Source organism: Cololabis saira, chromosome 8, assembly GCF_033807715.1.
Source record: "Cololabis saira isolate AMF1-May2022 chromosome 8, fColSai1.1, whole genome shotgun sequence".
Taxonomy (NCBI): Eukaryota; Metazoa; Chordata; class Actinopteri; order Beloniformes; family Belonidae; genus Cololabis; species Cololabis saira.
Window position 1 is genome coordinate 7,160,783 of NC_084594.1, and position 27,882 is coordinate 7,188,664.

A 27,882-nucleotide genomic window follows, 5' to 3' on the forward strand; every position below is an offset into this window, starting at 1 on the left:
CAGAAGCAAACTGCTTATAAAAGCCTATCCTATAGTACCAACTCCCTTTTTGTGGCTACCGACCTCCAGAAAACCAAAAAGAGAATAGAAAAGCAAAGAAACAACAGAAAAGCAAAGAAACATTAACAGATAGTCAATTGCAATTATAAGCTTCAAAAATAGCTTTACAAACCATTTTCTTAAAAACCAAAAGAGAATGACATGTTTTTAAATTCATGTTGGCGTCATTCCAGAATTTAACTCCAATGATGGAGACACGTCTCCTTTTCATACCTTTTTGTACAGTAAAATTGCAGACACCTCTAAGATTATAGTTATTATAGTTGATAGTAGTTATTTCCTGAATTGAAAAGAACCTCTGTATTGAGTCAGGGAGCATTTTTGATTTTGCTCTGAACATAATGATTTTATAATAAAACAAATAATAACATTTGATAACATGAGAATTTATTAAAAAAAAAATGGATCTGTGTGAGCGTAGTAATCAGCCTTATTGATGAAACTTATGGCTCGTTTTTGAAGTTTTATTATTGAATTTAAGGTGGTTTTAAAGGTGGATCCCCCACAATTCCACACAGAAATCCAGGGCTCATGGGCCGGAGGAGTTGGTTGTTAAGTGTCACAGCAGGCTGAAATAAGGAAAAAAGCCCTTCATTTGCCGATGTTTTTAATTCATCAGCATGTCAACGTCTCCATCTATGAGGTACAGATCCATTCATGACCCTCTGGCAGGGACCGGGCTCCAGCTCTGTGGTTAATGTCTAGTTGGTGACCCCCCCCGACCCCCCGCGACGGTCCGTGACCTCCCAGAAATGCAGAACTGCAACCCGGCGGCCCAGAACTTCACCAGTGACGTGAAACCTGCTGAATCTTTGGTTTTGTTCTCGTCTTCCTCATCTGGCGGCTGCGAGGTTCTGGAGACGCTGCGAGCCGTCTTCAACTCTCCCAGGCGGCTTTTCTTATTTTCTCAGGTGAGTTTCGGATTCAGTTCAAAGGTATTGATGGGAAATGACTGGTTGCAGTAGTCGGGATTTAAGAGCTTAAGACTTTTGTTACATTTGTGACCGAGTTCAGTTTTCTTTCATCAAATATGTTTCTGTGGACAAGTTCATGTTTTAGAAAACTTGAATTTCCTTGTCTTTTCTTCACCTTCATCTTCTCTTTTATCACCTTCTCCCCTTGTTTCTTTATCTTCGGCTCTCCTTTTTCTCTTCTTCTTATCACTCTTTTACTTGTTTCCTCCCTCACCTGTTGCCTCACCTGTCCTGTGCCATTCCCTCGCTCTTGCTCTCCGTTTTCTCCCCCTCTTCTCATCTTTTTTCTCTTCTTTCATTCTTTCTGTTTTCCGACCTCTCTGTTATCACCACTCTTTTTTTCACTCTTTTTTTCTCCTCATCTCCTCTCCTCCTCAGGTTCTCCGTCATGTTCGGTCGTTGTTTTCTCGTGGTCGGAGCCCTGCTCTCGTTGGCCACACCTCTGTCGGTCGCCGTGGAGACGTGTCCGGCCAGAGGGATGCCTGGGATGCCAGGTGTGTGTGTGTGTGTGTGTGTGTGTGTGTGTGTGTGTGTGTGTGTGTGTGTGTGTGTGTGTGTGTGTGTGTGTGTGTGTGTGTGTGTGTGTGTGTGTGTGTGTGTGTAACCGTAGATGCTGCCTGGTGTGTTTACTCGTGTGCTGATGTGTGTGTCGGTCCTCAGGTATTCCGGGGCTTCCTGGCAGAGACGGCCGGGATGGAGAGAAGGGAGAGAAAGGAGAGCCAGGTATCTCTCTCAGTCTGCACTTATGATTCATGACAAATGCAATTTGGATTTTGATTTGAGGGCTGAAACTATTTCAGACACGTTTCTCTCAACAAAGCATGTGATTTTCTTTTCTTTGCTACTGAAAAAAACATTGAATAATAAAAATCGTCTGAATCGTCTCAATATCAGACAAACTACATTATTATTATTATTATTATTATTATTATTATTATTATGCCGTCATCTGTTTCACAGAAGTGAAGTAAAAAGAAAAAGGAAAACATTTGAACTAAGACGATGTTTCCTTTTTTACTTTATTTGTATTGAAGAAGTCAAGTTGCAGCGAACTGATCATCAGCATTTGATTAACTGATCAATCTGCACTTGATGAGCTGATCAATCATGACTCGAACCGATCAATCAGCACTCGATTAATTGATCATCGGCACTTGATTAACTGATCAATCAGTACTTGATTAACTGATCAATCAGCATTCAAGGAACTGATCATCAGCACTCGATGAACTGATCAATCAGCACTCGATTAACTGATCAATCAGCACTCGATTAACTGATCAATCAGCATTCTAATTCATCATCAGCAGATCAATTAGCAGATCAGCAGATCAGTTTTTAGTGCGTGGACACACGAAATACAAAGGTGGAAATGCAGCAGCAACGTTTCTGTGCATCAGGTTCAAACTAAAGTGCAACATCTTGCAGAGAGAAAGATTTTTCACAGGTGGAAAGTTTACCTGAAGATCAGACCAGGTGAGCAGAGCAATAAAAGATTCTCACATTTAACGTGCTCCTCCCTGAGGAATTTAACCGTTAGAGTCCCTGACGGCCGAGTTAGAGGAAGAGTTTGTTTGTCGTGAACGTCTCTGCAGATCCGGCTGTCGTGACAGAACCTGCTCTTTAGAAACGAGCTGCACCAACCACCTGTTCTCTGCAGGAGCTCTGGGGAGTCAAACCTCCGGGCCTGGGAGAGGTGCACCGGGCGACCCGGGGCAGCTGGGATACCCCGGGAAACGAGGCCAGAGCGGAGAACCCGGGGAACCTGGAACGTGGGGATTCATTGGAGCTCCAGGAGACACCGGGGAACACGGGTATGTAATCAGAGGAAGTTCTTCTTCTACAGGCATTTATCACTGATGCAGAGTCAGATTTGAGGCTAACGTTTGGTTCCGCAGGACCGCCGGGGTCCAGCAGCAGGTGGCCTTCAGCGTGGCGAGGGGAACCAGCGAGTACCCGGACAGAAACAGCGTTATCCGCTTCACCAAAGTCATCACCAACATCGACGGCGGCTACGACACCAACACCGGACGCTTCAGGCGAGAATGCCCAGTTTTTGGTTCTCTTGGTCGTGTTTCTGTCATTAAAACGTCGCCGGGCGGCGAGCGACTGAACTGAGAAGTGCGTGTTGTGCTGCAGGTGTCGGGTCCCGGGGACGTACTACTTCGTCTTCCACGCATCGTTGGAGGACAGGCTCTGCGTGCTGATGAAGCGCGACAGCTCGCTGGTGATGTCCTTCTGCGACCATCGGCACCACAAGAGACAGGTACAAGCACGAGGCTCATGTTGCGATGTTTGTGTCTGGGTCCACGATGGGCGTTAAACCCTTTAGGTGCCCACTGTACAGGTGGTAATCAGCAGGTTTGAAAGCTGTGCGCTTTATTTTGTAGCATAAACCAGTAAACTCTAATGGTGCTTTTCCACAAAAACCTACTTAGTCCGCCTTGCCTCAACTCGACTCCACTTGCCTCATCTCGACTCGCTCTGCCTTGCCTCGACTCACCTCGTCTCGTCTCGACTCGCCTCGCCTCGTCTCGACTCGCCTCGTCTTGACTCGTCTCGACTCCACTCGCCTTGTCTCGACTCCACTCCACTCGCCTCGCCTCGTCTCCACTCGTCTCGACTCCACTTGCGTTGCCTTGCCTCGACTCACCTCGCCTCGTCTTGACTCGCCTCGTCTTGACTCGTCTCGACTCCACTCGCCTTGTCTCGACTCCACTCCACTCGCCTCGCCTCGTCTCCACTCGTCTCGTCTCGACTCCACTCGCCTTGCCTCGACTCGACTCGACTCTACTCGACTCCACTCGCCTCGTCTCGACTCCACTCCACTCGCCTCGCCTCGTCTCCACTCGTCTCGACTCTACTCGCCTTGCCTCGTCTCGACTCGCCTAATCTCGACTCTACTCGCCTTGCCTCGTCTCGACTCGCCTAATCTCGACTCCACTCGCCTCGTCTCGACTCCACTCGCCTCGTCTCAACTCCACTCGCCTCGTCTCAACTCCACTCGCCTCGCCTCGCCTCCACTCGTCTCGTCTCGACTCCACTCGCCTCGTCTCGACTCCACTCGCCTCGTTTCGATTCCACTCCACTCGCCTTGTCTCAACTCCACTCGCCTCGCCTCGTCTCCACTCGCCTCGTCTCCACTCGCCTCGTCTCCACTCCACTCCACTCGCCTCGCCTCGCCTCGCCTCGTCTCCACTCGTCTCGACTCCACTCGCCTCGTCTCGACTCCACTCGCCTCGTCTCGACTCCATTCGCCTCGTCTCCACTCGTCTCGTCTCGACTCCACTCGCCTCGTCTCGACTCCACTCGCCTCGTCTCGACTCCATTCGCCTCGTCTCCACTCGTCTCGTCTCGACTCCACTCGCCTCGTCTCGACTCCACTCGCCTCGTCTCGACTCCACTCGCCTCGTCTTGACTCCACTCGCCTCGCCTCGTCTCCACTCGCCTCGTCTCCACTCGCCTCGTCTCGACTCCACTCCACTCGCCTCGCCTCGCCTCGTCTCCACTCGTCTCGTCTCCACTCGCCTCGTCTCGACTCCACTCGCCTCGTCTCGTCTCGACTCCACTCGCCTCGTCTCGACTCGACTCCACTCCACTCCACTCCACTCGCCTCGTCTCGTCTCGACTCCACTCGCCTCATCTCGTCTCGACTCCACTCGCCTCGTCTCGACTCCACTCGCCTCGTCTCGACTCCACTCGCCTCGTCTCGACTCCACTCGCCTCGTCTCGACTCCACTCGCCTCGCCTCGCCTCGTCTCCACTCGTCTCGTCTCGACTCCACTCGCCTCGCCTCGTCTCCACTCGCCTCGTCTCGACTCCACTCGCCTCGTCTCGACTCCACTCGCCTCGCCTCGTCTCCACTCGTCTCGTCTCGACTCCACTCGCCTCGTTTCGATTCCACTCCACTCGCCTCGACTCCACTCGCCTCGTCTCGACTCCACTCGCCTCGTCTCCACTCGCTTCGTCTCAAGTCCACTCGCCTCGTCTCGACTCCACTCGCCTCGTCTCGACTCCACTCGCCTTGTCTCGACTCCACTCGCCTCGTCTCGACTCACCTCGCTTCGTCTCGCCTTGACTCGTCTCTCCTTGCCTCGACTCGACTTGCCTCGTCTCGACTCGCCTCGCCTCGTCTCGATTCCACTCGCCTCGTCTCGACTCCACTCGCCTTGCCTCCACTCGTCTCGACTCCACTCGCCTTGCCTCATCTCGACTCGCCTCGTCTCGACTCCACTCGCCTCGTCTCGACTCCATTCGCCTCGACTCCACTCGCCTCGTCTCGACTCCATCCGCCTCGTCTCGACTCGCCTCGTCTCTACTCCACTCGCCTCGTCTCGTCTCGACTCCATTCGCCTCGTCTCGTCTCGACTCCACTCGCCTCATCTCGTCTCGACTCCACTCGCCTCGTCTCAACTCCACTCGCCTCGTCTCGACTCCACTCGCCTCGTCTCGACTCCACTCGCCTCGTCTCGACTCCACTCGCCTCGTCTCGACTCCACTCGCCTCGTCTCGACTCCACTCGCCTCGTCTCGTCTCGACTCCACTCGCCTCGTCTCGACTCGACTCGACTCCACTCCACTCCACTCGCCTCGTCTCGTCTCGACTCCACTCGCCTCGTCTCGACTCCACTCGCCTCGTCTCGACTCCACTCGCCTCGTCTCGACTCCACTCGCCTCGTCTCGTCTCGACTCCACTCGCCTCATCTCGTCTCGACTCCACTCGCCTCGTCTCGACTCCACTCGCCTCGTCTCGACTCCACTCGCCTCGTCTCGACTCCACTCGCCTCGTCTCGACTCCACTCGCCTCGTCTCGACTCCACTCGCCTCGTCTCGACTCCACTCGCCTCGTCTCGACTCCACTCGCCTCGTCTCGACTCCACTCGCCTCGTCTCGACTCCACTCGCCTCGTCTCGACTCCACTAGCCTCGTCTCGTCTCGACTCCACTCGCTTCATCTCGCCTCGTCTCGACTCCACTCGCCTCGTCTCGACTCCACTCGCCTCGTCTCGACTCCACTCGCCTCGTCTCGACTCCACTCGCCTCGTCTCGTCTCGACTCCACTCGCTTCATCTCGCCTCGCCTCGCCTCGCCTCGCCTCGCCTCGCCTCGCCTCGACTCCTCTCAACTCGCCTTGCCTCGTCTCTACTCATCTCAGCTCTACTTATCTCAACTCGGCCCTGTTTCTTTTCCACTACAATCCAGCACCTGGATCAGAAGCAGGCAGGTTGGAGCGAAGCTGCTGTGACGTACTAGATTGTGCGACACAAACGAAAAACTAAGACACCGAAGATGGAGAACATGGATGAGTTGATATATCTGCTGCTTGCATTCAATATAAAATTAAAACAACGGAGGGAGAAAAGGCTTCAAGCGGCGAGTCGCTCTTGAAATGATGTCACATCCTAACTAAGACATCTGATTGGCCACCGCCTGACCAATCGGTGGCATGTAGTGTAATGACGAGTAGTTACAGAAAAAGTATCTACTCGGCACGTTAGATCCCTGGTGGAAAAGAGCCAAACTGAGGGGAGTGGAGTCAGGCTGAGTAGGTACTAGTGGAAAAGCGCCCTAAGTAAGTGTGAATCTGCAGCCTGTGAGGATCTGACCTTCGCTGAAGGTTTCGTGGGCGTGTACTTCATGTCATGACTCTAAACTGCTTCCAGGTAACTTCAGGTGGGCTGGCCGTCTACCTGTCGAAAGAGCAGGAGGTGTGGCTGGAGACAAAAGACTACAAAGGGATGACGGGGAAGCCCAACGGCTACAGCGTCTTCTCCGGGTTCCTGCTGCACTCGCACTAACAAAACAACCTTCTCCCCTTCCTGTCTCAGGTGTCTTTCACTTTTACAATTAACATTTTTGTCACAGTTTGAGGTCGTTGCATGTTTTATTTGAACTGCCTGCAAATTCTCTCTTGTCAAATGAAAATCTGGATCTTTACTTGGAGGTGGGAGAAATGTAAATGAGAAATTTGTTGAGGTCTAAGCGGGTTCACAGAAATCACAAACGTACCAAATTCCAGATGTTAATCTCGGCCCACTCGTCACCTCTGATTGGAGAAATTTGTTCTGCCACGGAGATGTCTTCTGACTTGTACCAAGATTTTTTTGATCATTACATCGTGAGAGTAACTTCTGGACACGCCCACAAACTTTATTGTCAAGCAGCTTAGAAACAGATCGTTCGATCAAAGTTCTGTTAAGAATTTTCCTCAATTGTGACAATTATTTTGAAACTCGGACAGACAACTTCAGACTATTTTATTGTTCTTTTTCCTTTTTTTCCAAATGTCAAGAAAAATATTTCGAAGCAGAAAATGTTCAAACGGTCGGGAATGACGAGATGCAACCCTTCTGGTTCGAGCGCCCCCTACTGTTTATCACAACTGAAACGTAAACATATGAGATTTCATATTTGTAATCTTAACTTGTTCATATGGTATTGACATTATTTAAATTTACAAATATATTTCACTTCCAAAGAAGACACAGGTTGAAGATTATCTTTAGGCCACACCCACAAATTTTATTGACATGTGACTTTAAAACAGATGGTCATTTTTTAACTATTTCAGCACATAAAAGTTAATAATGTGTATTCTGCTCAGCAGGAGATGTATTTTAAATGTATTTGAACTGATCAACACAATAAACTACAAAAAGAGATTAAAAAAAAACAACCAAAATGTGTGTCAGACGTCTTATTTACTTATTTGTGCCATATTTCTACTTTTGATTCATCCTGACGAGAACACAAAGAGCTGGAGCTGATTTCTTCCCCCCATTCGAATACAGTATTAAAAAAAAACAGTTATTTAAAAGGGAACGTTTTTCAGTGTAAATATGGTTTAGTAAAAGTAATGAGTCTTCATTACAAAAAACTGTTAGTGCTATTTTTAAAGGATGAGTTATTCCTTATGATTGGAGTTTTATTACTTAATTAAATGGGCTTAAAAAAGTATTTGCAGTTGACAAGTATCACTTCATGCAGGAAAAATAGCTCAGCACCAGTAACTCTGCCAATGAGCTTGTGTTAACACAGCACCCTTAAGATGAATGTTTTTGGGTCAGAAGAGGGACACTGGACACTAGAATGCCAATGACAGACACATAAACAAAGGTACACATTTTAGAAATGATGATTGCAAGAGGCAAAAAACTTATTTTGGTTGATTAAAAGATATAGATTCGTGATTTAAAAGGCAGAGATCAACAGTTGGATGCCATTCATGCCAAAAGTCATTTTTTGCCATCTGTTTGTTCAATTAAATCTTTCTGAAAGGAAACTAAATGAAAATATGATATGAAAATACCTAATTAACCCAAAGAGGGGTATAAGGAATTGGGAAAAAACAAAAACCCAGAGTACCAAGTATATACCCTGTGGTACACCGCTCTTGTTTCCAAATGGGATACCATGAACAACCACACTAGAGTTGGGCCTAAAGGTTTGCAGTCTAGTCTGTAAAATCTGAAAGCCAGAAAAATCAGGAGCAATAAAAATGTAAGTGATATTATTATTCAAAACCTGATTTATGCCAGAAGATGATTTATGACTCCAGTAAGTGAGGGTGCAATCTCTGAAACTATGGACCACAGTTTCACAATAAGAGATAATACATGACAACTACAGCATTATTCATGTTCAACACAGATGCAGCTTAAGTTTCTGTTCATCAGCATGTCGACGTTTTTCATCTCCGTCCGAGTTCCCTCCCAGAAGTTCACTTTCCTCACTCGGCTGCTTATTTGGCCACAAATGCTCCTATTTGTGGAGGATGAGACAGTGAACGATATTATCGGTTAAAGAGGTTGCTAATTCAAGACATGCCCTCTTGAACGGAATATTCTGTTAAGTTATCCATATGTCAGATTTAGGGAACTTTTATTTTGGTCTTATATTTTTCAGCAGCGTGGTAGTTTTTGTTTTTTCTCAGATTACAAGTGCATGTAAGGGCAACCTGAATCCAACCTGGGAAACTAGCAATAATTAAACTCACTTAAGAAAAATGGAAGTGTTTCATATAAGTAACAATGATAGATTCAAAAAAATAATGTCCTTAAACTGCACACGAGTGTCTTTGCTGAACACACTGATTAAACGTTTTTATTTCTGGTGGAAGTAGTAAGCGAACCCACAGACTATGAATCAAAAGTTGAGTTATTCAGGAAGAATATCCCGGACCGTGTACGACCAGTACTCGAGTTGAGGGGAGATGAGGGGGGATGAAACTGAAACCCCTGAAACAAAAACGGTCCAAATCATCCCCCCAGTAAAACTGCCATCCCCCTTTTCCATCCCTTATGTCATTTCATCAATGAATGTGGTTTTACTGCTATTTCAACATTTAGAGTCATCACCAGAAAAATAACACATTTGACAATTTTCACCTGTTTCAAGTAAATTTTCACTTGAAATAAGTAGGAAAATCTGCCAGTTGGACAAGATTTATCTTCTCATTACAAGCAAAAAAATCTTGTTCCACTGGTAGATTTTTCTACTTATTTTAAGTGAAAATCTACTTGAAACAGGTGAAAATTGTTGTTTTTTCCAGTGATGAGTCTTGTTTTAAGTGTAATGAGATTTTTTTACTAAAATGAGACATTTTAACTAGAAATAAGACAAATATTCTTGTTAAGATTGTGAGTTTTTGCAGTGATCTATTTTACTTATCCTGTGAAGGACAGAGTCATATTGATAAGTTCAGAAAAGTGTTTTTTATTGTTGTGTTTTGATGTATTTGATGTAAGCCCAGTGGATATTTAAAGCTTACAGAAGGCTGCATTTAACTGCTGCTATGTCATTCCTGCAGTATTTCTGCAGGTGTTTTGGTCACTGCTATTATTTGTAATATATTATATTATTTGTAATCAGCACAAATTAACTGTCCACCACCCCCCCTGATTTTTTTTTTACAACTAAAGTACTGTGTACGTCGCAACAAAGCCTAAGCTTACTATCGTCCAGACATCATCCCAGGTCTGAGGCACGGTGGAGGGAGCATCATGATCCGGGCTGCTTTGCTCTTTATAGGGTCTGCACCTCTAATCGAGGGGAAACTTACCAAAATAGGACAACGTTAAGGAGGCTGCCCTGCTGAAGCTGAAGCAGTATGACGTCAATCTGCCACAGGAAAAATAAAAACCGCCTTTCGGAGCGACTCTGTCATGATTGACGACCCCCGACCTCAGGGATGATGTGGAGTAACGTCTGGTGACCCAGAAATCCTGTAAATGGACCTAAACACTCCCAGACTGAGAGCAGGTTCGGTCCAGAGCTACTAAAAACTCCTACAGAAAGTTTTCCCACCAAGTCCAGGAGCGGCGTGAATGTTTAATGGATGCGTTCGATAAAGACAAAAGAAATGATAATTCATTGTGTTTTATTAGCTTAACGACTCAGATTTTATAGCAAATTACTGCATAAAAGCAGTTCATTCTTATTTTTATCTTGCCTTGGTAATTTGTTAAAATGCAATGACCAGCTTGTTCTGAAAAGTAGAAAATAAAAGGCCTCGTACTGCAAATTTAAGCTGAGAAAACGGGTCGAAAATGGAAAGAGGATCCAAGAAATACAGTAAATTTGCCAGCCAGCAGATTTTGCAGGAAGCGACTATTAAAAACAAATAAACACCGGGCGGATGACTGAGGAAATCAAAAGTTTAGTGGCACAGACGCTGACATCTGCACTGAGGTCAAACAAGGCGACGGCAAGAAAGAGGAAGTTCAGAGAAAAACAGAACAAAGTGGGAGCATGAATCCAAGTTTGATCAGAAAGTTCTTTCATGCTTCATCATCGTTTTTTTCCTGACTTCACGTTGAACTATTTCACTTCTGTGTCCTCAGATGACCAAAAAAAAATCTGAGAATTACTGGAAAAGCGTGCCAGAGAAAAGGGGACGTGGGCACCTGCAGGGAAATCAAACAGCCCATAAACAGACATCTAGCGTCTGCACGTGACCAGTTAGAGGAATTAAAACAGACCCTGAAGTTCTGGTTTAACTTGCAGCGTCCGTGCGGCTTGATGAAGATGATGAAGATGATGAAGAGGATGCTGCTCGGTCAGTCTTCCTGGTAACGAAGTACAAGTGAACGAGAGCCCCAGATCAACGTCGACATCAAGTCTAATGGTTGACTGAGTTAAACATCTCACTAAAATGTCATTTTTGCATTTATTTATTTTCCCCTGTCTGCACATACTTTAATGGTTACGGACATAATTTGGCAAAAACCTTTTAAAGTCAGCTGTTTTTGCATTTATTTGATCTTGCAGCAAATGTTTTTCTGGCACAGGTTATTGGGGGGGCAGTGAGGGTACCAAACTCAGAGAAATATTCTTCTTTAAACTATTAACTAAGGGTGCGCGATAAATATCGATCCGATATTTATTGATTCCTTTTGCACTGCGCTTTTTTTTTTAATTAATTTCTATTTTTCTTTTAAATTTGTTATCTTTTCATCTTTATATGGGTGTTTGATTTTTATATGGCAGTGCTGTGTGAGTGAGATGGAGATGTCAATTTCCCCGAGGGAACCTCCCAAAGGGATTAATAAAGTCGTCTGAATCTGAATCTGAATTTATCAGGCCGATATCAGGAATTATGGTGTCATATTTCATTTTTTCATTTAATTATTTATTCAAACAGGTTAAAACAAAAACAAAAAAATTATCAGAATACATGAAATGTATATACCGAAAAAAAAAAACATAAGCAAAACAAAGCAAATTAAAGAGACAAAATTATATGTAGATAAATATTTCCTGTTTGAAAGGATGAAGTTTCAAAAAACTTTTCTAGTCCTACCCCTTCTAATGTTCTGTTTTTACAATTTCTTCATTTCACAGAACTTCTAAAAGTAAAGCATAAAAGAAAAGAAAAAGTAGTTCAGCTGAGCAAGGCACTTTGGTCACTGGCTGTCAGTTCATGTGTTCATTTCTGTTTTGTATCCATAAAGAGTATTGATTTTAAAGATTTGTTTAAACTTACTTAGTGATTTGCAGGATTTCATTTCATCTTTGCAGTTGTTCCACAGATTAACTCCCTATATCAATAAATCCGGTAATATTAAAAATAGCTCCGATATCCAATAATAAAAGTTCCAGTAAAGATTGCACAGTTTTTCTTCCATCTCTTTTGTCTCCAGGTGTGCACAAACTACAGGTGAATATAAATTTAAAAAATTAATAAATATGAATATGTTATCGGTATCGGTCTTAAGAAGCAGGACGTTATCGGTATCGGCTTGAAAAACACATATCGTGCATCCCTACTATTAACTGATCAAATGAAGGCCTCTGTTTAGTATCTCTACCCAGAGTCTGAAGGAAAGCCAACAGAGAATAAGGACAATGTGATGGAAAATGTATACTTTTTTGTTCCAGATTTCAGTAGATTTAATTAAACATTTGCATGCAAAAGGGTCAAAACATACATGAGGCGTCTTGATGCAGAATAACCATGAAACAAAGGAAGCATAATGATTTTAAGGCACAAAGAATGATTCATTCTTACGATTCAAGTTGACAAAAACATCTTTACGGTCAGTGTTCATCTTTTTTGAGCAGAGTCCCAGTCTGCACATCTGGCTGTTATTTTGCTGCTCTCAGCAGTTTTGGGTTTATTCAAGTTACCAAGGCTAAATTTTTAGTATTTGCTGCAGAACTTTGTCATTCCTAAAGTCCTTTGATGGTTTTGTGTCCCAGAGGAAAGACCCCCAGTCTCTTTACGTCAGAAACATTTGCAGGTTAAGTGGATCCCAGCAGATCAACAAGCAAAAGGAGATGATTACTCTACCTACTGAGCTCCATTGGCTTTAGTGATTAATTACTTTTATGTATCAATTTTATTTGTGAAAAAAAGAGAAAACAAATCTGCAGATTTCATAAACATCTTATTATGTTGCTGTTTCGAGATGTTTCACTTCCCGTTTTCTTCACGACTGAATCACATCTGAGACTCTGAAGAAGACGGATTAATCGTGTCCTTGCAAGACGCCAGACCTCATCACTGCACATGGTGAGATTATATTACCCTACTTACAATGCGTATGATGATAAATATATCTTAGGAGTTTAATACATTTGGTTGGATGCATTCTTTTTTTCTTTTCTTGCAATTGAAACTGTTCAAACCTGTGTTTGTGTGTTCCTGCCGGAGGGTTAGAGCCAGGACAGCATTCAAATGCCTTCAATTGAAATGCATGTTTGTGGGTTTCACGCAGACATTTGTCTTACAGCTGAATTTATGTGCAGATGATTGATTATCACATCATATTCAGTGTGTTTTTATGAAGAAAATCTTTGTTTTAGATTGAGGTGAAGCCTGAAGGCTCATATTTCAGACTTCAATCAGTTCTAGTGACTTTTTTTATCTGGGTTTCACTAATTCAACATCTGCACACAGGACTGTTTCAGAAAATTAGAATATTGTGATTTTCTGTAATGCAATTACAAAAAACAAAAATGTCATACATTCTGGATTCATTACAAATCAACTGAAATATTGCAAGCCTTTTATTATTTTAATATTGCTGATCATGGCTTACAGCTTAAGAAAACTCAAATATCATATCTCAAAAAATTAGAATATTCTTGGAATCTTAATCTTAAACTGTAAGCCATAATTAGCAATATTAAAATAATAAAAGGCTTGCAATATTTCAGTTGATTTGTAATGAATCCAGAATGTATGACATTTTTTGTTTTTTTAATTGCATTACAGAAAATAAAGAACTTCATCACAATATTCTAATTTTCTGAGACAGTCCTGTGTATATATACACACATATATACAGTACAGACCAAAAGTTTGGACAGACTTCCCCATTTGTTTTGGATGTGAAGGTGTGTCCAAACATTTGGTCTGTACTATGTATATATATATATATATATATATATATATATATATATATATATATATATATATATATATATATATATATATAGTACCGGACCTGGTTGTGTTTTGTGTTCAGGACCTGGTTGTGGTTTGTGTTCAGGACCTGGTTGTGTTTTGTGTTCAGGACCGGCGGTGTCTGAGCTGCAGCGCTGCAGCGTTGCTGCTCCTGGTCCTCGCCGCCCCGGCTGCCACACAGTCGTCCTGCAGAGGTGGAGTTCACGGGATTCCCGGTATTCCAGGCATCCATGGACCCAACGGCAAGGACGGCCCCAAAGGAGAGAAAGGAGATCCAGGTGAGCTGAGACCAGACATGAAACTAGTTACACAAGTACTACAAAGTAAATGATTCATTTCCACTTATCTTTTTTTTATTTTTTTATTCTGGGCTGCAGCTTAAACTCTGAGGGGCTTGTCATGATGATTATTTCTATGCGCAGGTGAGGATGGGCTGTCGGGCAGGGGCGTAAAGGGAGTGTTGGGGGACCGGGGCCCCCCGGGCCGGCCGGGTCTGAAGGGGGACGTGGGTCTGCCGGGCCCGTCCGGATATCCAGGGCCCAAAGGAGAGAAGGGGAGACCCTACAGCCCTTCCACCGATCTCAAATCTTTCTTCTCCTACAAAATGATGACGACACAACCGCCAGAGCTGGACGCGGCCATCAACTTCAACACGTGAGACGCTTTGAGGTCTTGGAGAGGGAAGCAGGCGCGGGATTTAGGCCACGTTTACACAGAGCCGGGTATTTACACATAGCCACGCTTCTGTCAGTCTGCCCCAGGGCAGCTGTGGCTACAAAACGTAGCTTACCACCACCAGTGAGGATGTGTATGAATGAATAATGATCTAAGTGCAGCACTTTGAGATTCATTGAATGGAAAGTGCGTTACAAGTTAAATCCATTATTATTATTATTATTATTATTTACAAAAACGGATATTTCCCCCTCTACGTTTTGAAAAATACCATCATTTACACGAACTCGCATAAATACGCTGTTAAGGTGCTATGAGCAGCCAAACCTACAGGGGGCAGTGTAACGAGAAGCATAAAGTCGTGCTAGCTAATCGGAATCCTGGAAAAAAACATCAACAAATGACACGAGTAACTTCCAGTTACTTCCAAGATGAACAAGAGTCTTTCGTTTGGAGTGACAGAGAAGTGGAGTTACTTTTAAGTGTGACTTTAGAATATAAAACAGGTAAAATACAAGAAAGTATTGACGGTGGCCAAACTAATTGTAAACACAGATCGCACACATGACGCTGCACTGCAAAAAACAAGAGTCATCACCAGATAAATAACTTGTTATTTGACAATTTTCACCTGTTTCAAGTAAATTTTCACTTTTTTCCAGTGATGACTCTTGTTTTAAGTGTAATGAGATTTTTTTGACTAAAAATGAAACATTTTAACTAGAAATAAGAAGAATATTCTTGTTAAGATTTTGAGTTTTTGCAGTGTGGTGACGTTTCTGTGGCATAATGTGACGTTTTCAGAAATTATCGTTTTTGGTGACTTTGAGTTTCGTTTTCGTGTAAACGAACGGCCAAAACGCATGAAAACGCCACCGTTTTTGCTCCGTGTAAACGGGGCCTTAATTTCTCAGGCAGAAGCCGACGCGGTGCTTTCTTCTGGTTCTGGTTCAGACTTAAAATCAACACGCCCACCTCATGTCAATCAAAATTAGCCTGTCTAGTTTGGCTCACTTGCTACATCCATTCTGATCAAATCTGTCCAAATATCCTTTTTTCTTTTTTTAAATTAATATTTTTGCGACAGAGCAAATATATCATCACAAAATTATAAACACACATGATGTTCACTGTCCTCTTTTAAATGAAAACAGAGAAAAAGAGAACCTATCCCACATAAGAATAAAAAGTAACAAAAAAAAAACAACAAACAAACATGTGCCTTACATCTAATGTACATTTGACCCTTAAATTGACCCATCACTTCTATTACACAAGTGCCACATAGAACATCACAGACTTGCTGTGCTTGCTGATTGGGTAACGTATTGCGTCACGCATCGCGTCACTTCCTGGTGTTTGCGGTCTGTGCTGCTGCCGTCTCACGGCGTTTGCAGGCTCAGATCTCTCCCGACTTTTTATCTAAAACTTAGACTGTTTTCTGGTAAAATAGCACTATATCTGGTACATTACTGTCTTTATTTCAACACTCGCTCATTTTCTCTTCCGTAACTTTCACTGTCACCAATCACCGATACATTTTCTGTCCGTTAGCCTCCGTTAGCATCTTAGCATGGCCGCTCCGGCTCCCACCGCTTCACCTCTTTCCTGCTCAGCGTGTGAAATGTTTAGTTATTCCTCTGCCTCCTTTAGTGAAGACGGTAAGTGCTTAAAGTGTAGTTTATTTGCAGGGCTGGAGGCGAGGCTCAGTCAGTTAGAGGTCCGGTTCGGCCAACTAAACCATAGTCCGAGAGCCTCCTCAGCTAACCAGGCTAAGCTAGCGGCGGACCGGCCCGTAGCAGCTGAGCGTAGCCGCTCCCCTGCAGCTCCCGAGCAGCCGGCCAGGCAGGGCAGCTGGGTGACGGTTCGGAGGAAGACTAGTCTTAAAGGGCTCACGGAACACCACCACCCGCTTCATGTGTCTAACAGATTTTCCCCACTTAGCGACACATCTGTTGAGAAACCGACCCTGGTGATTGGAGACTCCATAGTCAGACATGTGAAGCCGACTCCAGAGACCTTAGTTAGGTGCATCCCGGGGGCCAGAGCGGGCGACATAGAAGCAAATTTGAAGCTACTGGCAAAGGGTAATCGTAAATATGGTAAAGTTATCATCAATGTCGGAGCTAATGACTCCCGTCTTCGCCAGTCGGAAGTAACCAGAATGAATATTGTCTCGGTGTGTAACTACGCCAAGACCATGTCGGACTCTGTAGGTTTTTCTGGCCCCCTCCCCAATCTGACCAGCGATGACATGTTTAGTCGCATGCTCTCGCTCCGCCGCTGGTTGTCTCAGTGGTGTTCAGAAAACGACGTGGACTTTATTGACAACTGGGAGACATTCTGGGGAAAGCCCGGTCTGATTAGAAGGGACGGCATTCATCCCACCCGGGATGGTGCAGCTCTTATGTCTAGAAATCTGGCCAATGTTATTAGACACTCCCCCTGACAATGCAGGGTCCAGGCCGGGATGCAGAGCTGTAGTTTAACAGGGCTGGAGGCGAGGCTTAGTCAGTTAGAGGTCCGGTTTGGCCAACTAGACCATAGTCCGATAGAATCCTCTGCGGACCGGCCCGTAGCAGCTGAGCGTAACCGCTCCCCTGCAGCTCCCCGGCAGCCGGCCAGGCAGGGCAGCTGGGTGACGGTTCGGAGGAAGGGTAGTCTTAAAGGGCTCACAGAACACCACCACCCGCTTCATGTGTCTAACCGTTTTTCCCCACTCAGCGACACATCTGTTGCTTCTCAAGGACCAACGCCTGCCAACAAAACTGTAGGATTGCATTATGTAATTAGCGACTCTAAAACTGTAGGATTACATGATATTGGCGACTCTGGCCAGGTGCCTAGCAAAATAGAAGTGGTTGCAGTTCCCCGCCCTCCAAAAGTTCACCAGGTGCAGCGCTATAGAGGCGTTAACCAAGATAACCTTGTAAAAATTAAAACCAATGCACATTTGGTACCAATTACAGACCGAAAAATTAGATGCGGACTACTAAATATACGATCATTAAGCTCTAAGTCTCTGTTAGTAAATGATATAATTACAGAGAGCAGGAGTGATATTTTCTGCTTAACAGAAACATGGTTACAGGAGGAAGAGTATGTTAGTTTGAATGAATCAACTCCGCCCGGCTACTTTAATCATCACATTCCTAGAAGCACGGGCCGAGGCGGAGGAGTCGCAGCAATTTATAACTCCGGTCTCCAAACAAAAATTGAACCCAAGTGCAACTATAATACATTTGAAAGCCTCATGCTTGGTCTGAAATTTCCGAGCCGGAAATCAGAGAAGCCAGTTGTGTTAGTGGTAGTGTACCGGCCCCCTGCTGGTGCGTATCTGGAGTTTTTGTCTGAATTTTCAGATTTCCTTTCTGGATTATTGATCAGCACAGATAAATTCATCATAGTGGGTGATTTTAACATTCATATGGATGTTGAAAGCGATAATCTTAAATTAGCCTTCGATTCTCTTCTAGAATCAATGGGTATCTCACAAAAAGTGGATAAACCGACGCACTGTTTTAATCATACTCTCGATCTCGTTCTCACCTACGGTGTTGAAACTGATGTCTGTTGGTGTCACCTGTAAACTCCCTTTTATCCGACCATTACTTAATAACGTTTGAATTTAATTTTGTTGATGTTGAAGTGCAAAATAGGAGGTATTATTTTAGCAGATGTTTGTCTGATGAAGTTATTGTTAAATTTAGGGAGGCCATTGCTTATCTTACGACAGTGCGAAATAGTGATGTAGTCGAGGCCAGTGACCTGGGTTCTACCTCTGCAGATGTTGATTTCCTTGCTAGTAACACTGCTGATTTGTTGCATTCAGCTTTAGATGAAGTTGCTCCTTTGAAAAGGAGGGTTTCTAGCCACAGGAGCTTAACTCCCTGGTATAATTCAGATATCCGCATGTTGAAACAAAACGTGCGTAAAATGGAAAGGAAGTGGTACTCTTGTAGGTCTGTAGACTCTCATCGTGAATGGAAAGATATTCTAATAGTATATAAAAAAGCCATTCGCAAAGCCAGAACAGCTTATTATTCAACGTTGATAGAGGATAACAAAAGTAACCCACGTTTTCTGTTCAGCACTGTAGCCAGGCTGACAAAGAGTCACAACTCTGTTGAGCCGTGCATTCCTGCAGCTCTCAGTAGTGAGGACTTTATGGGCTTCTTCAACAGTAAAATCGCGAGAATTAGAGAAGAAATCAACCAGCCGGTTGTAGGTGTTTCTTCAGCTTTAGCGACTTCCCTAGGCTCTGACTTGTCTCTAGACTGTTTTGATCCTATAGACCTCCCTGAGCTGACTTCACTCGTTAATAGAGCTAAGTCAACCACATGTATGTTAGACCCCATCCCGACTCGTCTATTCAAACATATTTTTTCTCTTATTGGTACGACAATACTGGACCAAATTAACTTATCCCTAAGTTTAGGATATGTACCACAGGTTTTCAAAGTCGCAGTAATTAAACCTTTACTTAAAAAACCTTCTCTTGACCCAGACACCTTAGCTAATTATAGACCAATTTCCAACCTTCCATTTGTGTCTAAAATTCTGGAAAAGGCAGTTTCAAGCCAGTTATGTGACTATTTGTATAGAAATGATCTGTTTGAAGTCTTTCAGTCAGGGTTCAGAATGCATCATAGCACAGAGACAGCACTTGTTCGAGTCACGAATGACCTTCTTATGGCCTCAGATAAGGGATTAGTGTCCATACTGGTTCTACTGGACCTCAGTGCTGCTTTTGACACTATAGATCATGGCATTTTACTGCACAGGTTAGAGCATGTTGTTGGGATTAAAGGGACAGCTCTATGTTGGTTTAAATCATACCTATCTGACAGGTTCCAGTTTGTTCATGTACATGAGGTTTCTTCAGAACAGTCAAGGGTCTGTTATGGTGTTCCGCAGGGTTCAGTGCTAGGGCCAATCTTGTTCAGTTTATACATGCAGCCGTTGGGAAGTATAATCCAGAATCACGGCATACACTTTCATTGTTATGCTGATGATACGCAGCTCTATTTGTCTATGAAGCCGGATGAAACAGAACCGTTAGTTAAACTTCAGGCATGTCTTAGGGACATCAAGGACTGGATGTCCAGAAATTTCCTGCTTCTAAATTCAGATAAAACAGAGGTTATCATTCTTGGTCCAGAGCATCTTAGGAAGGGATTAGACGGTGTTGCGATGGCTTCCAGTGCAACTGTGAGAAATCTTGGTGTTATTTTCGATCAGGATTTGTCGTTTAAACCATATGTCAATCAGGTTTGTAAAATAGCCTTTTTCCATCTCCGTAATATTGCAAAGATTAGGAAAATCCTCTCACAGAGTGATGCAGAAAAACTAGTTCATGCGTTTGTATCTTCTAGACTAGATTACTGTAATGTGTTGTTAGCAGGATGTCCAAGTAATTTGCTGAATAGGCTCCAGCTGATCCAAAATGCAGCAGCACGAGTACTGACAGGAATTAGCAGGAGAGACCACGTCTCTCCAGTGTTAGCGTCGCTCCATTGGTTACCCGTAAAATTCAGAATCCAATTTAAAATTGTATTACTTGCGTATAAAGCCCAAAACGGCTTAGCTCCGCATTATTTGCAAGACCTGATAGTGCCTTATGTTCCTGTCAGAGCTCTCCGTTCTCAGAGTGCAGGTTTACTTGTAGTTCCTAGAGTATCTAAATGTAGATTTGGAGGGCGGGCGTTCTGCTATCAGGCGCCACTACTATGGAACCAACTTCCAATCTGGGTTAAGGGGGCTGACACCACCTCCACCTTTAAAACTAAACTTAAAACATTTCTGTTTAGTAAAGCCTATAGTTAGTGTTTAGTAAACCTCTAGCTGGTGTTGGTAAATCTCTAGGTAGTGTAAACTTTAGTGTGTCAGAGTCGCTCCTGTAGTTTCTTGTGCTGGCCCCCCCTTCTCCTCCCTTTTCTCTCTTTTGTCCATGTTGCAGCATCCTTTGCCGGACACCGGAACCTGCAGGTGGTCGTGGGTGGCTTGTAGCTTGCATTACGGAGCACAAGTCTTTCCCCGACCCTGCACCCCAACCTGGGACTTGCTGATTGGGCCGGAGCTTCGGGAGCTGCGTGCTGGCCTGCGGTCCCCACCCCTGGTCATCCCGTTGCTGCCCCCCCCTTCTCCTCCCTTTTCTCTCTTTTGTCCTGCAGGTGGCCATGGGTGGCTTGTAGCTTGCATTACGGAGCACAAGTCTTTTCCTGACCCTGCACCCCAACCTGGGACTTGCTGATTGGACCGGAGCTTCGGGAGCTGTGTGCTGGCCTGCGGTCCCCACCCCCGGTCATCCCGTTGCTGCTTCCACCTGCCTGCTGTGCTGTTGCCGTCCCTGACCCACCAGTCTGGCCCTCGGCAGGAGGGTCCCCCCTGATGAGCCTGGTCCTGCTCAAGGTTTCTTCCCTCCTAAAGGGGAGTTTTTCCTTGCCACTGTTTGGCTTAAGGTTTTTCTCCCACTAGGGGAGTTTTTACCTGCCATTGTTTATGTAATAACTGCTCGGGGGTCATGTTCTGGGTATGGGTCTCTGTAAAGCGTCTAGAGACAACTCTGTTGTATTAGACGCTATATAAATAAAATTGAATTGAATTGAATTAGAAATATCCTCATTTTAAGTATCGAACCAACATCTTAATCAGGTATTAACTGAGGTGCAACGGAGACTAGCAGAGTCTCCGGTATCGGGTCAGACTCAAACCTACCAGCATCGCCCTGAACAGACCAAAACCGTCTTCTGAACCAGACTCTAAATAGGTTTAATTCTGCTGTAAATGTGGACATTTAAACCCTGAAATCAACGCAGATCAACTCAGTTCCAGAGCTGGTTCTGGACAGGTTTAGTACAGAACCAGGCTTTCTGTTTCCACTAGTGATGTGCGGATCAATACCGAAATATCGATACTTCCGATACCAGATCTGTACGCTCTAAAATCGATTCTCAAATGAAAATAATCGATACTTTTGATACTTCAGTATCAAAAGTTTTTTGTGGTAATGTATATCATTAATATCATTAACAGGAATACGATGGAAAGTAACTAAACTATTCAGATTTAGTCTAAATGACACGCTGCTGGTAGGAACCACTTTTCATTTTTAATAGTAGTTCCTATTTTTGTTTATTATTCTCTTTTTTTAATGGTTTTATTATTTTACTTCGGTGCTTTTTTTAGTGATGGAAACACCTTTTTCAAACACTGGTTTTCCTGTTGTTGCAACAGCTCGGCTGTATTGTTAATGAGGCCGCTACCTCAGTTCACTTCTGACTTTAAAATAAAGCTAAATAAGTGACTCTGATGTCTTGTATTCTTAAACTATCTAAAATTAACCAATTTTACTTAGATTTACAGGCAGATTAAGTGTATTTGCACAATGTATCGTTATCGTTAGTGGGTATGACACAGCCTAGTGGTCGGTAGAGGAACTGCAGCCTTTCCTGCTCTGCATGTTTTGTTTTTGTTTTTTTGTTCATGTTTTTTCCTTTTTTTCCCCACAGATTATATGTCTGGTCATAGAAAAGTTATTTTGACTATAGAGTTTGGTAGAAAGTCACTTATTTCCACATCATGTTGTCACCTTTAAATCAACTAATTATAAGACTGCTACAGATTCATCAGTTTTAAAAATAACATTTAAAGGAGCATGAGGCTCCTTTTAAGAAATGAGACTCTCTAGTGCCACCCTTCGACACGACGGCCATCGGGGGTACTGCAGCCAACAGTGAAGCCGGCACGGGAGAACGGGGAGAACGTGCATGCAGCGTCATGTGACGTCACATCCACAGGACAGTGCAAGAAATTCGGCCTCCAAATTGCAGCACATTTTGCAGCACACAGCCTGTTCAAGGCAAGAGATTTGGAACGCTTCATCTGACATTATTACTAGAAAACTTAAAACGTATACGAATTTTTTTCATAAATCCTGCCTCAATCCTGCCTCAAGCTCCTTTAAATCAGCATCCAAGGTGTCTTAAAGGTTAAATTGACTGTTTGGCTGTGAAACGATTATTAATAACAAGTGTGCGTGAAAATCTCCCACAGACACATCCTGCCTGACCTGGACGCGCAGTTTCAAGGAGAATCTCTGACCAACGGGACGTTCACCTGCGTCACCAGCGGCGTGTATTTCTTCAGTTTCCACACATCAGTGAAAAGCAGAGTGAGTTTGTTCTCGTAACCTGTACTTTGGTCATTCTTCAGACCGTGTTTCATTTGTCTGAAGTTCTACCATGGATGTTTATCACCCTGTTGAGCCGCATTTTGTAATAAACTACCGCAACGCATTTTGTAATAAATTTTGCCACATTATGTAATAAGTTATTACATTTTGAGAAGATTATTACAAAATGCACTTGCAACTTTTTTATTTTCTAGAAATTGTAATAACATGGTGCATTATGTAATAACAATTATAAAGCATAGTTTGTTTGTTATTGGCCTATATAATTCCAAACTTCAAAATAGGCAACTAAAGTTATATTTGGAGTATTATACATAGATTTATTGGGCTACATAGCTTTAAGGGAAATTGCATAAAAAACAAAAGTCACTCTTGTATAAATTCATTGTTAAACAACCAACAATAATAATAGGTATTATTACATAATGCACCATGTACATTTCCTAGAAAATAAAAAAAGTTGCAAGTGGATTTTATAATAATCTTCTCAAAATGCAATAACAACATTTATTACAAAATGGGGCAGTTTATTACAAAATGCGGCTTTATTACAACATGAAATGAAAAAGTTATTACATTTTGGACGTTTATTACAAATGCACCGTTATTACAAAATGCGGCTCAACACACCCTCATCCTCCTCCAGGTGTGTCTGAGGCTGATGAAGGGCAGCACCGATCACATGACCCTGTGCGACACGGCCGACGGCTTCCTGGTCACATCTGGCTCTGCGCTGCTGCAGCTGCAGGCCGGGGACGAGGTGTCTCTGCAGGTCACCAGGTTCAACCACCTGGTGACGGCGCAGAGCAGCACCGGACACACTTTCACCGGCTTCCTGGTGCTGCCCACCGCCTAGTAACAGCCTGCAGGACAGAGACTCTGCACTGAAAAAAATACATCTAAACGCATGTAAATATAACATGTTTAAATCTGTGATATTAACAATTAAAAATGAAGTTTGTTGCTTTACACAAATACATCTAGTTTTGAACTTAATCTGCACTGGTTCAAAAAACAAGACATTGTGCATTTTATCCTTAACAAGCAGTATTTCTGTAATCCCAGGCAATCTGTTCATTTACACACAAACAACAAGCAATGATCTTGTTGTATTTACCTTTTAATCTATTGGGCAGATTGACCAATGTTTAGATGAAACATGCTTTATTTGTTTAAGTAGAACGCCACATTTAAAAATATCTTTCTTGATCTACTTTAAAAAAATTAAGTCAACTTTTTCGCATGAGATTTTTATGTAGATCAAGAAAGACTAGTCTTTGTATAAACTACTTAATTTTAAGTATGTACAAAATTAATTTGCAAGTAAAGTCTTAACTTAATTTTGATAAAGTAAACTTAACACAATTAAGTTGACTGTACTTGCAAAATGTATTATTTACATACATAAAATTAAGTAGTTTATACAAAGACTAGTCTTTCTTGATCTACATAATCTCATGCAAAAAGTTGACTTTTTTTTTTTTAAGTAGATCAAGCACAATATTTGTATCAGTGTGACGGTTGACAGAATAAAGGTCCACTCAGGCTCCCATGTGTAGCAGTTTCAGTTTTACATATTTTTTTTTTATATTAAAGTGCACTCAAATAAATGATTTGTTAAATTAACTTTACAACTTTACAAATTCAAATGACTCTTTTTCAACACCAAGCTTTTTTTTGGTTTCAGTCCAATATACTTCATTTGTGTCAAGCTTATTTATTTGAGTTCGTTCAACTTAATATTTTTGTTCTACTTTAACCCAGTAGAATTATGTCAGTTTCACTGATTGTACATTTGTTCGGCACTAATACTTTAGGTCAGGGGTGGGAATTCCTGGTCCACGGGGCCGGTGTCCTGCTTGTTTCAGACATTTCACTGCTTTAACTCACCTGATTCTAATTAATCATCGTCATCAGCTTGTTATCAAGGTCTTCACTTTTGTTAACGACACTTGTATCATGGTGCAAAGAAGCAGGGAAACATCTAAAACCTGTAGGACACCAGCCCTCGAGGACCAGGATTTCCCACCCCTGCTTTAGGTTAACCGTTAATCCAACTAAATTTACATGGGTCAAATTAATTTAAGTTTATAGTGTAATCTAAACTCATTAAAACAAGTTGAAAAGACTTATCTAAATAGGATCATATTAAACCACAGAAAAAAAGTTTCATTACCTTAAATAGATTTGGTTAACTCAAATTAAGGGTATTTGGTTTAAACAATTAAAATGCTTAATGTTGAAATTAAATTAAATAAATGTGTGGAAATGATTTCCATGATTTCTTCAAGTTCATTCAACCAAACCAAAAATAAAAACTTCTAATCTGTGGTGACAAAACGAACATGCCTCAAACAAAGTATTTGGGCAAAGAATAATTTATTCTAACGACTTGTTACAAAAAAAAGATAAACTACATAAGACAGCAGCACATCTTAAGTTTCTTAAGTGCCCCAAAAGTCACCAAATTTTGCATGCAAGCCAGGCCTGGCGAAAAATTTGATATTTCATGGTTTGCATTAATGGGCGTGGCCTAATGGCTCAACAGCGCCCCCTAGAAAACTTTGTGCCTCAAGCCCCACAATACGGTTTGACGTACATGCACGAAAATCGGCACACACCTGTATCATGTCGCAACTTAAAGAAAAGTCTCCTGGCGCCATGGCCGAAACCAAACAGGAAGTCGGCCATTTTGAATTAATCGTGTCATTTTGCCGCAATTTATGCCATTGCTTCGGCAGTTAATGCGGCCCGAACCGTAACGTGCCCCCAGGTGTGTTATACATCAAAATGTGCGTCTCCATCCTGCGACGATGCACATTACTTTTCTCAGTCAAAAGCATTACCATGGCGACGCTAGACGCCAAAAAGCGCGCCCCCCCTTCATCTGGTTGGTCCATATTTGATAGTTCCTACTTTCTGCTATAACTTTTGAATAGTTTGACATAAAGAGTCATGGGTGGTGTCATCAGACTTAGTTCTTGAGTCCTTGACCATAATTGGTGAAAATTGCACGCCCGAGGGCCCGTTCATCGCTGCTTGCAGCTTTAATTATTACGGTGTGTTGGAGGAGGGAAACATCTAACACATGCAGGACTTCAGCCCCCCAGCCTGAAGTACCTGCGTACTTCAGGCTGGGGGGCCTGAAGTCTTTTCTTGCTTTTATAGTCTAAAACATTTTGCACAACTAAGATGAAACCCTCCGGCCTGGAACAGGAAACGTACCTGGAGGGATTGGGAATAAATGATTCAGTGTGGTTGCTGAGCTTCATTGTTTGAACACAAAAAGCTCACATCTGGACGGGGATCCATTAATTATCCATCGCAGGTATCAGGTGATGTTACATTTAACGCTGCAGCTGGTGAACACGGAGCGTTACAGGAACTAGAGTTCCTTCAGGAGATGAGGAGGCTCCTCTGTTACATCAGGGCCGTGGTCTTCGGCCCAGATCCTCAGGACCCGTTGCCCTACAGTACATGTTCTAGGTGTTTGTCTTTATTGATCCACCAGCATTATTTCCACTTCGGTTGTGTACAAAATGTGCTATTATCCAGCACATTTTAAAAATCAACAAACCCGCATCAGCAATTAAAACATATCAGACATACTGTCAAAACTTTAAAATGATCTTTAAAAAGAAAAAGCTACAAACAATGATGGAAAAACTGGCTTAGAGTTCTGGCCTGTTGTCTCTGGTACATCTGAGTGATAAAAAAAAAAAAAAATCTTTCTAAAAAGTTTTATTAAAAGGAGCATGAGGCTCCTTTTAAGAAATTAGACTCTCTAGCGCCACCCTTCACCACGACGGCCGTTGGGGGTACTGCAGCCAACAGCGAAGCCGGTACGGGAGAACGGGGAGAACGTGCATGCAGCGTCATGTGACGTCACATCCGCAGGACAGTGCGGGAAATTTGGGACCGAATTGCAGCACATTTTGCAGCACACAGCCTGTTCAAGGCAACGGAGAGATACACTAGAGGACTCATTCTTTTTGGTTTGGAACGCTTCATCTGACCTTATTACTAGAAAACTTAAAACGTATAAATTTTTTTTTCATAAATCCTGCCTCAGGCTCCTTTAAACGAGTCCACAAAAAAAATATGCAAGCTTTAAAAAGATAAATGGTCCACCAGAGAACCTCTTTCAGCTGCTCGTGCAAGACTTTCCCTGTTCTGACCTCTTCAACAAGCAAGGAAGTAAATCCTATAAATAACACAAACACATCTTAAACTGAAGAGTTAGAACTTTTACCGAATTGCTTGGCTTAAAATGATGTTTTTCCTGACTTTCAAAGGCTTTTCAAAGAGTTTTCAGGTTGTCTGGTTGACATTTTTAAGAGGTGAAGGACTGATTAAGCAGCAAATAAAGGTTTTGAAAGGAGGTGTGATTGTTTCCTGCAGAACGTTCTGTATCTGCACATCGATGCTCTGAACTCCAACTGCTGGTCAACCCAGATTTGATCCACCTTTGCATGATCCAGAATGTTGCTGCACATTTCCAAATGTATCATGTATTCTAGTCCAACATAAGTTAAATTCATCGGTGTCGTCATCCCGCGTGAATCCATCTAATCATTTTATCTCCGGTTTGCTGGTAAGAGCTATAAATCTGCAGGTCTGTTGAGTTAAGTCTTTGTTTTGCATCATTTAAAAGAAAAGAAATAAATATTTAAGACATTTCCTAAAAAAACATTTCCTTAAGACATTTCCTAAAAGACATTTCCTAAAAATACTTTTAGAAAAATCTGTTTCCATAAGAATCTAATGCCACAAACAGCAAAATGAGCACAAGCAGAATTTAGAAGCAATATTTATCAGGTGAACTGATAACATAAGATATTTGTTAAAACTCCTGGTGTTAATTTCTCAGCTGATAAATGAAGGTCACTGACGCAGTCGTAGCTGATCAGTGAACATGGATCAGATAACAGTAACACACATCAGCTCCCACCACTACACACCAGTTCCTACACAAGCAGATACATGAAACGATGGTGAACTTAATTCATCTGTGTGTTGATGTGTTCTGCTTCATTAAAGTTTCCTGGAAGAGCTTTAGTTTTTTTACGCA

General features: G+C 43.0%; 2 protein-coding genes across 3 annotated transcripts; both read left to right on the plus strand.

Moving 5' to 3' along the window:
- Positions 1 to 915: 915 nt before the first annotated feature.
- LOC133449255 (complement C1q subcomponent subunit C-like) lies at positions 916 to 11,062 on the plus strand. 2 transcript variants are annotated; one of them, XM_061728387.1, is made up of 8 exons: positions 916 to 971; positions 1,413 to 1,528; positions 1,695 to 1,757; positions 2,695 to 2,848; positions 2,933 to 3,073; positions 3,174 to 3,300; positions 6,696 to 6,860; positions 11,038 to 11,062. In XM_061728387.1, the coding sequence occupies exons 2-7, from the start codon at positions 1,423 to 1,425 to the stop codon at positions 6,828 to 6,830; spliced, it is 726 nt and encodes a 241-aa protein (XP_061584371.1). In that variant the 5' UTR covers positions 916 to 971; positions 1,413 to 1,422; the 3' UTR covers positions 6,831 to 6,860; positions 11,038 to 11,062. The 2 variants fall into 2 exon arrangements, with proteins under 2 accessions (XP_061584371.1, XP_061584370.1); XM_061728386.1 differs by lacking the exon at positions 11,038 to 11,062 and having other exon boundaries at positions 6,696 to 7,103.
- LOC133449100 (complement C1q subcomponent subunit C-like) lies at positions 11,053 to 23,786 on the plus strand. The gene is made up of 6 exons (XM_061728233.1): positions 11,053 to 11,089; positions 12,174 to 12,190; positions 14,052 to 14,220; positions 14,365 to 14,596; positions 22,673 to 22,790; positions 23,458 to 23,786. Exons 1-6 carry the CDS (start codon positions 11,053 to 11,055, stop codon positions 23,665 to 23,667), a joined length of 783 nt encoding a protein of 260 aa, XP_061584217.1. The 3' UTR covers positions 23,668 to 23,786.
- The last annotated feature ends 4,096 nt before the right edge of the window (positions 23,787 to 27,882 follow it).